At 36.6% G+C, this 14,874-nt stretch overlaps 1 protein-coding gene across 2 annotated transcripts in view; it reads right to left on the bottom strand.

Annotated features, from left to right (window-relative positions):
• Nucleotides 1–4,103: 4,103 nt before the first annotated feature.
• The window catches only part of LOC119259348 (S1 RNA-binding domain-containing protein 1), a 170,136-nt gene continuing 159,365 nt past the window's right edge, over nt 4,104–14,874 (bottom strand). For both annotated transcript variants that reach the window (XM_037528130.2, XM_037528129.2), the window contains 2 exons: nt 8,665–8,849; nt 4,104–4,835 (listed from right to left, as the gene is read on the bottom strand). In XM_037528130.2, coding sequence (XP_037384027.1) covers nt 4,546–4,835; nt 8,665–8,849 — 475 coding nt within the window. In that variant the 3' untranslated portion in view covers nt 4,104–4,545. The remainder of the gene's footprint in view (nt 4,836–8,664; nt 8,850–14,874) is intronic.

Raw genomic sequence — 14,874 nt, 5'->3', positions numbered from 1 at the left:
ATGAGTCTGATTTACCTCCTTTTCTAACTTTCCAAGAATCCCATTACGTATTTTTTGCCTGCACTCACTGGCCAGAATTATATCATGTGGCTACCTCCATGTCCATTATTCACATTATTGCTTCCCTCAAGTCAGAATGTTCTCAGTAAGGGAGAAGGGGTGGATTCTGAATAGGCACCTGCCAGGTCCTGCCACAGACAAAATTTCTGTCCTTATGGAGATTTTCAAAGAATTGAGAGCTCATTCCATTGGTGATATTACTCAATTTCATGTCAAGAAGTACAACTATATCCTGGTGATTATCAAATTTATATTTCCAGCCCAGGCATTTTTTCTAAAATACAGGCTGCAATAACCAACTGCTTACTTGTCTTCTCCACTCAAAGGATCTCACTTTTAACCCATCCAGAACCTACTCCTTCACCAACACTGTCATCCCACAGCTTTCATCATCTCAGATAGAAATTTCATCCTCTGTTCACTTAGCCAAAAATCATACTAGATTCTGTCTCGCATCTTACATACCAGGAAACCCTGTTTGGCTCTTTCTCTTCTCCCTGACACTCCACCTCTTTTCACCTTTGCTATCATTACCATTTTGGCCCAAGCCACCAAGAATTGCCTGCATTACTACAACAGCTCCAAAAATTGTTCACATAATCCTTCCTGAATTCTCATTTCTTTGACTTCCTCCTCACAAAATATTTTATCACTGTCCCCCTACTTCTGCTATTATTCCTTTGATCATTCTCTACTCTTTGTGATTACCCAAAACTGCAGCACCCAAAACTACAATATCAAAATTAAGCATCCCACTTTTGATAAGCACTCATTTCCACACATGATGTCCTCATGTGTGGACATTCCACTCTAACATTCCTTCAATTTCATCAGAACCTAGATCCATTAATCTTATCCTTTTTTACTGCCCTCCTGCACCCCATATCCCCTTTTACTTTCATTTTTCTTCTCACTGAAATTCCATGGTCAATAGTTTCTTTGTCCACATGCTCTCAATATTCTTGCCCTTGTACTCACTTGGCAAACCCCCAGACCTGGTAAGATCTACCTCTCTACCTAATTTAGATTTGGACCCATACAATTGATATGAATGAAGAAAAATATATAACCAAACCAAGTAATACTACATTTAATTCATGACCATCAATCTGAAGCAAAATATTCAACACTGCCTAAAAATCATTCTATTTCCCTAGGGTTTTCACTCTCTTATCATGTTTTACTTTTTCCTTTCTTCTCAAATCTCTAATTCCTTTTCCTCAAAATCTTCAGTCTCATATAACATTCCTTCATGTTTCAGTGAGGAGAAGAGACCTTTCATGAGCTCCATCACTATATTATCCTAACTATATCTGTGTTCACATATTCAATCTTTATCTCATTGATATGCATGAACTCTTTGTATTCCTACTTTAAACAAATCACTTGTGTACCAGATTCCATCTGATCTCATTACTCAAGGATAGCGTTCTAGTAATTCTTGTGTCTCTTGTACCAAACTATCCTATTTTACTGGATGATTTTCATTTATGTATTATGTCTTCTGTCTTGTGAAAATACAAAATTCTCCTGACATTTTCCCCTTCCAGCCACGGAGCTATTTCTCCTCTTCCTCTACTTCCTTTCTCTTCTCCCTCACAATATTGGCTATATTCTCTGTCACCAATCTAACTTCTCCTGCTCTTTTATAAACCCACTCCAATAAGGTTCTCATCCCCATTTATCAAGATGCAATTCTTGTTAAGATCAATGAAACAGTCCTAGTTAATTTCTGGTCATCTTTCACATCTTGGCCAAACTCCATTGAAACATTTTCTGATTTTTCTTACTAGATCAATTTATCTATAAATGATATGACCATAATACTCATCATGCAGTATTTTGTAATTTTATATTTTTAACTGATTCTTTGATTACTGATTCTTACTTCCTCAATAGACTCTGAGGTCTGTAAGGGCAGGAATAATGTCCTATTTTTCTATCATAACTGTATGGTCAGTGTATAGCACAATGTCTGGTACATAGGAGACACCAATAAACACTTGGGAAAATGAATGCTTTTATCACTGTCTCCATTTAGTACTTGGGATGAGGAGGCCCAGAGAAGCAGAGATATAAGCTCAAAGTCATGATACAGATTACTGGTTAAATAGGGACCAAGATCAAACAAACCAGCCACCTAACACTGTTATAGGGCAGGGAGAGGGGCAGCCCAAACCCCGCAAACCTGCCTATTCTAAATGGGTTCTGCCATCCGCCGCATCAACACAAAACATAGGAGACTTTAATGAGAAGGAACTTTAATAAAACTAGGAAACAATACAGGTAAGGCAAAGAGTCTAGTTTTCAAGAACCCAAAGTTACCCATCCCCTCGTGGGTAAAACTCCATCCAAATGGGACTGGCCCAGAGCAAGGCCCCAAAGCCTGCCACAAGTCTAAAGCATCTTCCAGTGGGGACCCACAGAAAAGGGCCAGAAACAACCAGACAAGCCCGGAAGGAAAAGAGAAAAATCAACATCAAGATAAAAGCCGCCATTGTCACCTCCCCACAGGTCTCACCCACATCTGTGTCACCCAGTCCACGACCAAAAGACAAGCACAGTTTCTTCACGTGTCTCTAGGCTCCATGCGCCTCCTCCAGGTCTCCTGGCTCCATCCTGCTTCCTTCCTCAGTCTCTTCTGCAGCTTCTCTTCTTCCTGCTCAGCTCCACCCTCCCTTGGGTGGGGCAGGGAACCTCCCCTTTCCTGGGACCACCCTGTTACAACACCATGCTATATTCTGGGCTTACAAAGATGAGATATCACCTCTCTTCTTTCAGCCTAGATCTTAAAAAGCGTCCATTATGTTTGGGCTGGACAGGGCAAAATCACATAGTCTAGTACAATAATTAGTCCCCCTTGTGTCCACAAGAACTTAGCTAACAAGTCAACAGAGCTGCTTCATACTGTCAACTACTATGGTCCCCTATATTCAAAGTGCCCAGAGAGAAGCCCTCTTTTCACAAACATTTATTTGAAAATACATCTCAGGCTCTAGAATAAGTCTCTTCAGGTGCATAGCTCTCACCACTGATATACATGTTATGAACCAGGAAGAGCACTTGGAGGAGTAAGAAAATCAAGTTAAAACACTACATTCCATTGTCAGGTAAAGACCAATTAAAAAAAAAAAAGAAAGAAAAAAATATTGAGAAATGAAATCATCAGGCAAACAACTTGAGTTTATACAACTTTTAAGGAATCTACTGCATTAAAAAGATCTATGCACACAGGTTGAAAGGCTGCATATTTTGAAAATAGCAAACCATATTGGCAGAACTTGGAATTTACCAGATTTGTAATGGGCTGTTACTATTAAGGTGATGATATGATCCAAAATGGGGCACGTTGGGAATAAAAAGAGGCACTATTATAAAGTATGCTAGGACAACAACTTTTTATCAGGACTGTCACAGCAAATAAGCAGGATTGGTCATCCTCTTTAGTAACCATCTTCCACCTATCTCACAAGGAAAAATCCAGGTGTCCATTCAGTTATGCAAATGATCCATTAGGCAATTCAACAACAACAACAACAGCAATAGTCTGAATTGACAAGACCAATGTGGGTTTTATTTAACTCATTTTGACCTGAATGGTTATGCTAATACCATTTCCATTGAATAAAAACAGAGTTAAGAGTCACTTATCTGCTTGTTTTTCTTTCTCTTTCACACCTGTTCTATATTCAGTCTTAAGAAAGACCATTTCTATCCCCATTTGAAGCTTAATCTTACTGCTTAAGAAAGATGATTCCCTTTTGTGCTACATTAAACAAAATCATTCTTCAAGTTTCCAGAAGCTTCTCTCTTCCCCAAAAGCATACCTGGTTCATATGAAATTTGCATGAATAAGTGCCATATCTTTAATCAAGATCAACTCCTAGGTCATTCACTGAATCACATAGCAAAAACAAGATCACTAGTCACAAACTTTATTGGAAGGGTCAATACATACATCCTCTGAGAAATGTTTCAATCCATTTACTTGATGATTACATCAAGATCTGTTTTGGTCTGTCACGATCATGAACACATCAAAAGCCCTGATTATAAAGATCCATAAAAAGGAAGGATTAACTACTGCCAGTTCTACTATGTCAAGAAATACTGTACAATTCAAATCAAGAAGATATTTCCATACAAGTCCAGCAAGGGATGTTGCAGAAGTGAAACAATCTGTTATACAAAATGCAAAAATAGTCAAAAGATGAATTACAAAAAATAAAGTTCTGGTCAGAAAATCATTACTACATAAAGCCACATAAAGATGTCTATTAGTTTTCTTCTTCAAGGGGAAAAGAAACCCAACTGTTAGTTTTCTATTTATTTAGAAGGAAAAATAAGAAAAGTATTTAGAAATTACTTCTTGTATTAAGTGAATTTCTCCTCATCTGCTAGCTAGAATTCACAAACATCTGACTAATTCTTGCTAATTCAAATAAGTGAGAAAATAAAATTAGCATTTGGCCTTCAGTGAGCCACTCACAACACTCGAATGAGGTCCAGAGTAATCCTAGATCGGGGAATATCAATGTTGAGTACACGAACTTCCACTCTTTCTCCAGGGCCCAGTCCGAGACTCCTTCTCTTCTTTGTTTTAGAAAGTTTTGCTTCTGTTACATTTCGTATGGGAATCAGACCTGATTTTCCCACTCCTATATCAACAAAAATGCCAAAGAGAGTGGCATTCTCGACTTTGCCTGTAAGAATTGTTCCAACCTGCAGGTCTTCCAGGCAGACTATGCTTCTCTTGAAATCAGGTTTATCAAAATCTACAAGAAAGGGTAAAAGGGGGTAGGGAGGTTGGAAAGGCAGTGTAAATAATAAGCCATGGTAGTAAATAAGTATTTACTAATTATCAATTATGTGCCAGACTAGCATTAAGCATTAGCAGCAACAGGACAAAAAAGTTGATGAAAACACAGACCTGCCTTCAAAGAAAATACATCTTACTTAGAGAAATAGCATTCACACAGTAGAAGCAATGCAAGAAAATTTATTCACATTCTTCTCAAACTGTTTTGTTAACACAAGAACATTAGCTTATACATAAAGATTGAGAATAGTAGTATCTTATTTTCCTATTTATGAGCAGGTGATTGTGGAACCAAGCTTAGCATGAATATATTTTTTGTTCAATGAATATTCAAGGTTAAATCATTAACACTGAGAGGGTAAAACTCTACTAGACAGTAGATTGGATTTTTTCCCATAGTACCTGAATTCTCAGATTGCTTAAAGATGGTAGAAAGTACATCAATTTTTGGTCAAATGTGGATGAAATTGAAATGGTCTCCTCTCCACCTTCTCCCTACAAATTTGGAACTCAGGAATTCAACTGCTATCAATTTTGAATGTATTTATCCAATCAATATTTATGGAGTCTTGGTTATCTATGACCTAGAAACCCAGATCAGCTACTACCAAATCTTCATACTCTTCCTTCAATTCATCAAACATTTATTAATTCCTATTATTATTTCCTGGCCAAGCACTCTGCTGGATGCTAGAGATACACAGCTGAAGACCTAAAGACTTCTGTTCTCAAGTTCTGTACAACTGGCTTTTCTTGTTCACCCAGAGTATTTTTCTCTGTCCGTTAACACTACTCCCTAGACGGTGGACAAATTTTGCCAAGGAATCTTTATGACTCCATATAAAATAAAACAAAAACAACAACAGAAGTTTTAGGAGAAAGTTAGAATTAACAATTGAAACAGGGCTTTTGGATTATCTGTGTATTCCATTTATCCATGCTCTTCTTGGCCCCTTTCCTCGGATTACTGAATGTTGATTCTAATAACAAAGAACACATTCTATGCTTGGATCTCTTTTTACTAAGACCTCATTTTCCCCTCCACCCATTCCATTTCCTTTTCCTCCACAGCTGTTGGCTTTATCCTGATTACTTGTTAAAGCTATCCTTTACATTTGTATTAACAACTGGTCACCTCTTTGCGCCCCTCCCCAGCCCAACCATTCTGAAATCAAGATTTCTTAAAAATTCAGCTTTTTTCTGTTTAAAAATGCTCCTTAAACCACAAATCTCATTTTCCTCATAAAAAAGAATATGTTAAAATTGGAGTTGATCTATATAACATCACCTGATGCTGAAGCAGTGACTTCCAAAAGCAAGAAACCTACAGTAATATAATATTACACTGGGCAGGACTTTGCCAAAGCAAAGTAAAACTAAGTAGTTCATCAGGGTTAGAGGTAGGATGGTCTCAAAACCCCACCGGCATTGTTTTTATGCTTGGAAACTCTTTTTCCCCCTTTTTTTCTTGCAGAGGTCCAGCTGCTATAGATTTCCCAAGGGTTCCTGATCAGCTGCTTAGTTTAATTTTGCATGGAAAATCAGAGTCAGGAACTACTTAACATGTTCCTGAAGACAGCCTGGGCCACTGAGAAATCAGAAAATCCTTTATGTACCATGCAAACTTTAACACTTTGATAGCCAAGTCTGTATATTCTGTCCCCTGTCACCAGATTGCTTTTGATGAACCCACTGACAAAAACTAACTAGCAGCTAGAGTGTTAATAAAATAGAATCCATTATGTCACTGAGAAACAAAAGCAGGATGATTTGGAGAAAAGGTTGAGGCACCAAGGAAAGGAATACTTTTGAGAAAATGGAGAAAAGAGATGTAATATAAATGCTATAATGCAGAAACATCCAAAAAGTTACTTGCCCCTTCAAAAGTATGACTGTCTACCTTTCTTCTTGGGGATGTTTAAAAAACAAAAGTTCTCAGACTTCTGAAAAATTGTACCTTACATTAGACCAAAGGTCAATTCAAAAGTGTGTGTTTAAAGAAATTGATTTGAAGTTTCACTTGTCACATTGTCAAAGACTGCACTAACGGGTAAGCTCAGTCCGGAGCCCAGGTGCCGCTGTTTCTGCTCAACTAGGGGCATCATCAAGTGGCCCTCTACTTAACTGTTGGTTATTTAATTAAATAATATAATTTGAGTGTTGATCTTCACTCTGAGTCAACAGTGTAATAGGGGTAATGGAGCAATGAACAGCATGACGGAAAATCAAAGACTGACAAGAAAATTCAGACCAGGACACCCACAGTCACAGAATATTTGCCAACCCTCTAAGGTAGTGATTCTAGGCATACTCCCTCAAACCCCACTCCATCTGAGAACCATTGTTCTCCTCAGTGTTCCTGCTAAACAATACATAAAAGGACACACTCATAGCAGGAATCTAGAAAACTTAAATAAGGGACCAGGAAAATGAATATAAGAAAGTGAAAATCAAAATCAACAAAAAGCTATGAACCAGAGACACTTTTTGGGGGGCGGGGGGCAGGAGGGAAGGATTGGGGTCAGAATGGGGCGTTTGCAATTGTATGGGGGAATATAAAAATAAAATTTATTATTTTAAAAAAAAAAAAAAAAGGACACCAAAAGGAGAGAATATGTCAATTGAAACATCCACCTTGTATGGATCACCTGGAGGCTTCTATGCATATCTTTCCGCACAGGTCATATTGGATATTTTATTTTTCTCCAACTTTTTTCCCCCAAACATAGAAAAGTTGAGGGAACAGTACAATAATCTTACTGGATATTTTTAAAATTCTTTATTAAACCTTTTCAAAGCAGCATGTCTAACCACCTTAACACGGCCTCGCCCAGAATAAATAGCTGAGCCCTAAACACAGCATTAAACAATTGGCTATGAGGGCCTCCCCGGTGGCGCAGCGGTTGAGCGCTGGGTTGTGAAGCTGCCCGCAGCCTTTGTGGCGCTGGTTCGATCCCCGGCTGCTCCCCAGCTGCTCCCCGGCCACCAGAGGAGGGTCCCACTTGGCGCGCAGACCTCTCCTGCCGCCCGCTGCTCCCCTCAGCAGTGTACTTCAGTCCTTCTGCCTGCTGTGCTCCCTGCTCTGGCTCTGGTGAATTCTCTCACCCTCCCGCGCTTCTGACTGTACCCAGTGCTTGTGTAAATAAATAAATCTTTAAAAAAAAAAAAAAAAAAAAAAACAATTGGCTATGAGACAAGTGTATGGATTCATTCAAATCTCAGGGCTTCCTATTCAAATTTCCTTGGAAGTAAGTCATTTGATACCTTAATTCTTTCTCACCAGTTCACTGCTCTCAACAGCTATGAATGTTATACTTTCCTCACCATCTACCTGTGCTGAAAGTTGAGAGCACATTTAATTAGAAGGAAAATCAACATGGAGATGTTATCTTATTTGTTCAATGTATTCAGTGACACAGAATCCAGGAACTTGGAAGGCTGTAATTTGGAAAGAAGATTCACTTTTTAGTTTGTGAACTAAATGTTTTACCTTGAACTTCTGGAGGCTACAATATTAAAACAGCTTACAAAAGGATCAAGCAAAACGTGTGCCTTCATGCACACAGCAGCAAATGTGAGATGTTTAGTGTCCTGTAATAAATATGGGGACAGGAGTCTGGAGAGCTGGCTTCTAGCTCGGGCTAGAAGGTCACTATCTTTAGTTTTTCTCCTGTATAGAAGGAGAATAATACCTGTGTTGTCTTTGGCATGGATTGTTGTGAGGGCCACAGAAGGTCTAGAAGGCTATGCAAAGGAAAGGTCTATATTCAAGTTCATTTGTTTACCTGTTCGAAAGTCAAAGCTTTCAGGTTGACTGAGACCATCCATGATGACTTGTAAGGTGTGCACTGTTGTTTGCAATCTCTCTGCAATTTTCTCTATTCCTTCTTTGTCAAGGAATGAATTCACTTTTTGTTGCATTTCTGGCTTTCCAATCTCACACAAAGTTCCTCCAAAGAATGATAAAAACCTACAAGGGGAATTTAAAAAAACTTAACAGTTATTAATATTATTTACTTTCTAATCTCTTTATACAGGTAACCTTAAAATTTATTCATTTCAGATCCATATATCAATTAATCATCCTTCATTCGAAATCTATTATGTGTGCCATGCTGTAACAGATGACCTGTCTTGGGGAAAAATAAAAAGGAGGGCCTAGATTTAGTTTCCTATGCAAGTTTCCAATGAAATACCTGCTCAGAATCTGTATCAGAAATATTTCAGTTAAATGTTCACTAGAGTTTAGTGTCATACAGTTTCTAAATAAAGATAATAAGGATACCTAATGTTTCCCTAAAATTTCAGTTAGGAAAAATTGTTTGAATTTAGTGAATAGGCAAAGAAGTGATGATATCAAAATCTAGCAAAAACAATCCAATAAGCATGGCCATGCTTTGACAAATGTGTTTGACAAATGTGTCATATCCTGGCTTTTTTACTTTTGTGTACACATGATGATAGCGTTGCCTGTACAACACATCGTTAGCCTAGTAATTCTCAAATTCCATCAATAGCCAAGCCTCACATGGACTAAATTATATCAAATACATTAAGTATTCAGAGTTAACAGAAAAAATATGGAAAGGGATATCAAAAGAGAAAAACTAACTTTCTTCCAAAATGAAGCAATGGAAGCAAGTAAGACCCTAATTATATAATCTCAATCTGAACATTATCTTTATATACATTATACATTATGTAGTTGGAATGTTTATAAAATAAAGATAGCTGCTTTTATTCATTTCCTTTTTCTATGTCTACCATTTTCCTGGACTGCATAGCTGCCTCTCAATTATTGTTTTGGAATTCAGTAATAAATTAAGAAAAAAAATTAAAAGGCTAAATGCATTTCCCTTCAATTTCATCTGAATATTGACTGTAGCTTACTTGTTTGACATTTCTTGACTAGGTACTCTTCTACATCATTAAGTTCCATTTTCTATGATGAATGGCACTTTTAAATTGTCAACACAGTAATCAGACAGATAGTGTTACTAATACCCTCAAATCCTTTCCTCTAAAGAAGTCTCTGGAAGACAGAAAAGGGTGGGGGGGATACCGGAGGCTTGGCTATAATCAGAGTTGGGATGTATTCCATTTGGCAGGTTGCTGCATCATCACAAAAGGAATGCTTGCCACTTCCAGACTTTTTTGTATTGTTGTGTCCACCAGAATAGGCGTCTTCAGTGATGATGCAGTACTGATAATATGGTATTTGGTGAAGAAAGCATTCTCATCTCTCATTTAACTAGGGTGTCCTACATTTCCACAGCCATATTTTTGGCCAAAAATAGATTTCCCAATATTCAACCAATTCTGTTGAGAATATATTTTGGCTAGTGGTTGAATGAAATTCCAAGGAGTAGCGGCTTGGCCTCCATCTTTGGAAATGAGTTTCTACCCTAACTGGTGACTAGTGAGATGAAAACTTGGAGTCTGTGCCTGTGACTTCCCAGCCCACCAGAGAGGCAGTCGCTATCTGTTGGTGCTGATGGATGAGCAGTAGCACATAAGGGCCCTGGTGACACGGAGCAGCTGCTGGAGCTCTGACTGACAGGGAGATGACACATAGACAACTTCTGCCCACAGTCAACTTCCTTACACAGCTTTCTAAATAACACATGCCCTGCTGAGCAGGCCTCCCTGGTATTGGGCCTCCCTGGTATTCACCCTTTTGGCTTCATTGGTTTGCAACTGGATGTTTAGCAGAACATCTTTCAAACCCCCAATATTCTGACTTACAATCAACTGTTAAAATGAAAAAAAAAATTTTTTTGAAGAGGTATATTTATAGACTATGAATCTATAATCTTGAATAGCATTTTATAATTAATGAAAGTAATTAAATAGAAGGAACTTCCCCAAAGCACTGCACAAGCCTCTTTTTCAATAATAAAAATACTGGCTCAGGAGGCTACTTGGAGTCTTATCGTGTGTGTGTGTGTGTGTGTGTGTGTGTGTGTGTGTGTAAATAACTGCTACCGAAGTCACTTCCATATAAAGAAAATTCTGCTTATAGTGGTTGCAAATGTAAGAAGAAAATTGCTCTGCTTAACCTGGGTGCATGTTTCATGTTTCATATATCATTTTCATTTTTACACACATAAGCCTGAAGGCACTGGTAACTGAAATCGATAAAAAAAAAAAAGCACCAACTTGTGCTCCTAGCTAATGGTTCATATTGATCAACCCATATTGAACAAAGTCAAATGCTTTTTTAATTTCAAAAACTTTCTAAAGTTATAACCAGGTTGCAGAAAAAGGAAAATAATAAACAGAAGGAGAGGGGGACTATATATAGCATGCAGACTGAGCTCTGATTTAGTGGATTTCAAATATATTTAACTGTAAAGTATAGAAAACAATGTTTCACCCTCAGAAGCCACTCAATAAATACATGTCTTTTAAATATCCTAAGAAATATCTATTTTATAAACTGTGAGCTTTCAGTCTAGTATTGAGTATGATAAGTAATCTCTAATACAAAGTTTTTACATTAGAATTTTAGTAGTGAAAAGTAATAGCCTATACAAAGTGTTTTCTGGCTCAAAAGTACCATATAAAAATATAATGTACTCTTTAAAGCCTGGAACATACAATCTAAGTTAACCTGTGCTGATAAATACGTGTTAGGCATTAAGTGAGTGCTTGATAGATGTTATTATATCATACAGAAAAGGAAAATTGAGATTCATGGAGGTTAATAATGTGCCCAAGGTGACACATAATATTCTTAGTACCTGGAGTTTTGTGCTTTACACATCTGTCTGTCTGTTGATGACTGCAGTTATGTCAAAATTAAAGTGCTCTATTTCATTAAAATATAAAACAATAGGTTTAGTGATATTTCACCAACACAATTTAATGGCAGATTAATTTTAAACATTAGACAGTTAACACTGATAAATCCCATAAAGAAATTATTATATACATCCCTTTAAGAGGATGATTCTATTAAAAATCTTAAAGTCATAGTCGTATTTTCTCTACTGTCTCTGGAAGGCTTTTTGGTTTGCTAAGGACTGCTGTCTGAGCTGCTGTTTTTATTTAATATGTAATTTCATCCATCTTACTTAAAGTAAGAAAGTAGCATAAATGCAACAAATAAGCACATCATGTTCTTTTAGCACACATCTGCACAAAGTTAAAATACAGACTTTGCTGCAGAGATGATGCTTATTTTTCAAACAGAATGCTATGTAACTTAAAATTGCTGATATTTTTAATAAAAACTTGTTACAAATGCAAGACGGTTCCCTTCAAAGAATAAGAAAAGTCTTTGTAAAATTTTTCCTGAAGAATAAGACATTCTCAAGGTTCCTAACACTTCAGACATAGCTATTCAGCTTTATGTAAAGATGCCAGGCTGGAGAAAAAAATTTCAGAGCCCAGGACTCAGTTTATTACATTACAGCAACATGATACCCCAGAAGCACAGAAGAACCAGCACAGAACCATGGTGATGCAACTCCCTCACTTTAAAAACAACTTAATAGTGGCATGTGCTTTGTGGACCAAACATACAGATTTGTAACTCCACAAAGAACCATGCTACAAGGACAAAGTACCTCCAGTTGTCTCTCCGCTCTCAATCAACACTTTTAAAAGAGATCTTTGTTCTTGTTTATTTTTATATATTAGTTTCACTCAGTTTAAGAGTAATGACATGAATAAACAAAACATTAAGTGGAAGAGCACAGTCATTTTAGAAATTAGTATAGACAAAGCAGGTTAGAATGTGTAATAAAGTAACTAAATAACACATGATTTAAAAAGAGAGCTTATATTCTAAAAGAAAACCTCGACTTCTTAACTGTGACTCTAGATTAAGTGGTGGAACACAAATGAAAGTTCTGTAATAATTTGTTACACTGAAATCCACAGATACTATATGGACTTTAAAATCTACTGCTCTTAATATTAAAGAGTGACAAGAAACTCCATGTGACAAAGGAGAAAAACGTGCCACTCCTTTTATACCACCTACTGGGAGCTGAATTTATATAGGTGAGCATGGAATTGAGCATACTGTGCTGAGCTTATCCAGAGTGTGCTGGCTTTACCACATCTGCTACTTCAGCAGTCAAATCAAATGGGCAGCAATCTGAATTGCAACTGGCTACTTAGCAGTGAATAATGATCATCAGAGAATCTTTTCAAACTTCTAATCTCTCAAACTGATCCTTAAAAATCTTTGCTGGTGCCAAATTCACAAGTAATGGAAATTCAGGTAGAATGGGTATATGGAATGGCCCAGAGAATCACCTACTGTATTGCAGAAGCTAGAAGGCAACCAGTAAAGATAATATTTAAACGGTTTTTCTTAGCATATAATCAATCACAGGAAGTTATAGTAATTTTTTCATAAAAACTTACAGGTAACTGGTTTTTGAAAACTTACACATTGCAGATAAACTTAAAAAAAGTAAACCTTTCAGAAAAGGAATTGAGTCTGGGAGTATAGTTTTAAATGGTCAAGAGTCAGCTGGGTGGTGGGGGGCATTTTTAGCATCACTGCTTGGTACCATTTGGAATGTCTGTGGAATATCTGTATCTGAACACATTGTAGTATCTATGAATAGCAGGAAAAAAACCCACAAGAATTCAAAAGGGACATGCTGTCGTAGACTAAGAACTATGGTTTGCTTTAGTTTATAAGCATCATACTATTACCTGCTTCTTCTGCCTTCTCAAGAATTTAGTAAATGCTTATTTTCTTGGTTTCAAAAATCTGTTATACATGCACAGAAACTACTTGAGGCCTGCTGTATGTAACAGAACATATCCTTAGAAAGCTGCTTTATTTTACTTTAATAATTTAGTATAAAGCATTAATTTTGTTTAAAAAAGTTACCAGTTAAGATATGCTATAAAGGGTAAGAAGTATTACTTTTTTTGTGCAGTTTATCCTATTTCAGCACCACTTGCTTTGTACATAATATAAATTGTAAGAACAAATGTATGTACATCTACATCTAAATGCGCATGAATATGTAAAAATGGAAAGATATACTGTATTGAAATATTGCTATAATTTGCTATTATAAATGTTGTTATTGCTTTGATGATTTCTAAAATTGTTTTATGAATTGCCTTAGAAATAAATTTAAAAACCCAAAGGTTTTTTTGTCACTTTTTAAAAAACAATTTCCCTTTCCCCACATAAAAGAAATTAGAGAAAAAACCAACAACCCAGTATTACTTGGTTTGATCATACACAGATATACACTGATACATACATAATACCTTAAAATAATAAAAAAAAATTTTCTATTCAGTTCTTCAAAGAAATGTGACAAAACCTGAGGGCCAATTAAAAATAATTTAAAAAGCATATTCAATGTATATTCACTAGGGAAAAAGACTATGAAAGATGAAAATAGAGCATGTACCTTCAAGAGCTTACAGTCTAATTTTAAGTAGTGACAATATAATTCAGACAGACTTCCAGTTATATCTGCTCCTTCACAGGTAGGATTTTACATGCAGATACATAGAAGGTGCTCAATAAAGAGCACTTCATTTAATTTTTTCAAAACTTTATTGTGGGTAAGTACCTCGTCCGAGGTTACCCAACTGAGACCAGAGGATATAGCTAAGGTAAAAGTTGTCTGATGTCACATCTTCATTAGCACTCCTTACCCTTTCTTTGGGGGATTTTCTATGCAGACAGCAGATTGAGATGCCAGATAAAATTTGGCAACGAGGGCTATGGCCTGGGAACAATTTATTATTATTTTTCAAACCAAATTCAAAAGGAAAAAGTTTGGCTCTTTTTGAGTTACTGAGTAAGAGTTGGCCAAAATTAAGTTAGTGGTTTCAAAGGCTGCAGACTCTCTACAGCTCAAAAACACTGTTTAGAATTCATATAATTTAATTTACTGGCTGTAAAGCCATAACGTGGATTAGTGCCTGTGAATCTGAAAGAGGAGGGCAAATAAAAAAGTAGTACTCAAAAACATATAGGCTAGTGATGGCAAAGCTAAAATTAA

Source organism: Talpa occidentalis, unplaced genomic scaffold (assembly GCF_014898055.3).
Source record: "Talpa occidentalis isolate TD23 unplaced genomic scaffold, MPIMG_talOcc4v2.1 talOcc4.5, whole genome shotgun sequence".
Classification (NCBI taxonomy): domain Eukaryota; kingdom Metazoa; phylum Chordata; class Mammalia; order Eulipotyphla; family Talpidae; genus Talpa; species Talpa occidentalis.
The sequence above is the reverse complement of the archived record's forward strand: the minus strand, read 5'-3'. Positions and strand labels throughout refer to the sequence as shown.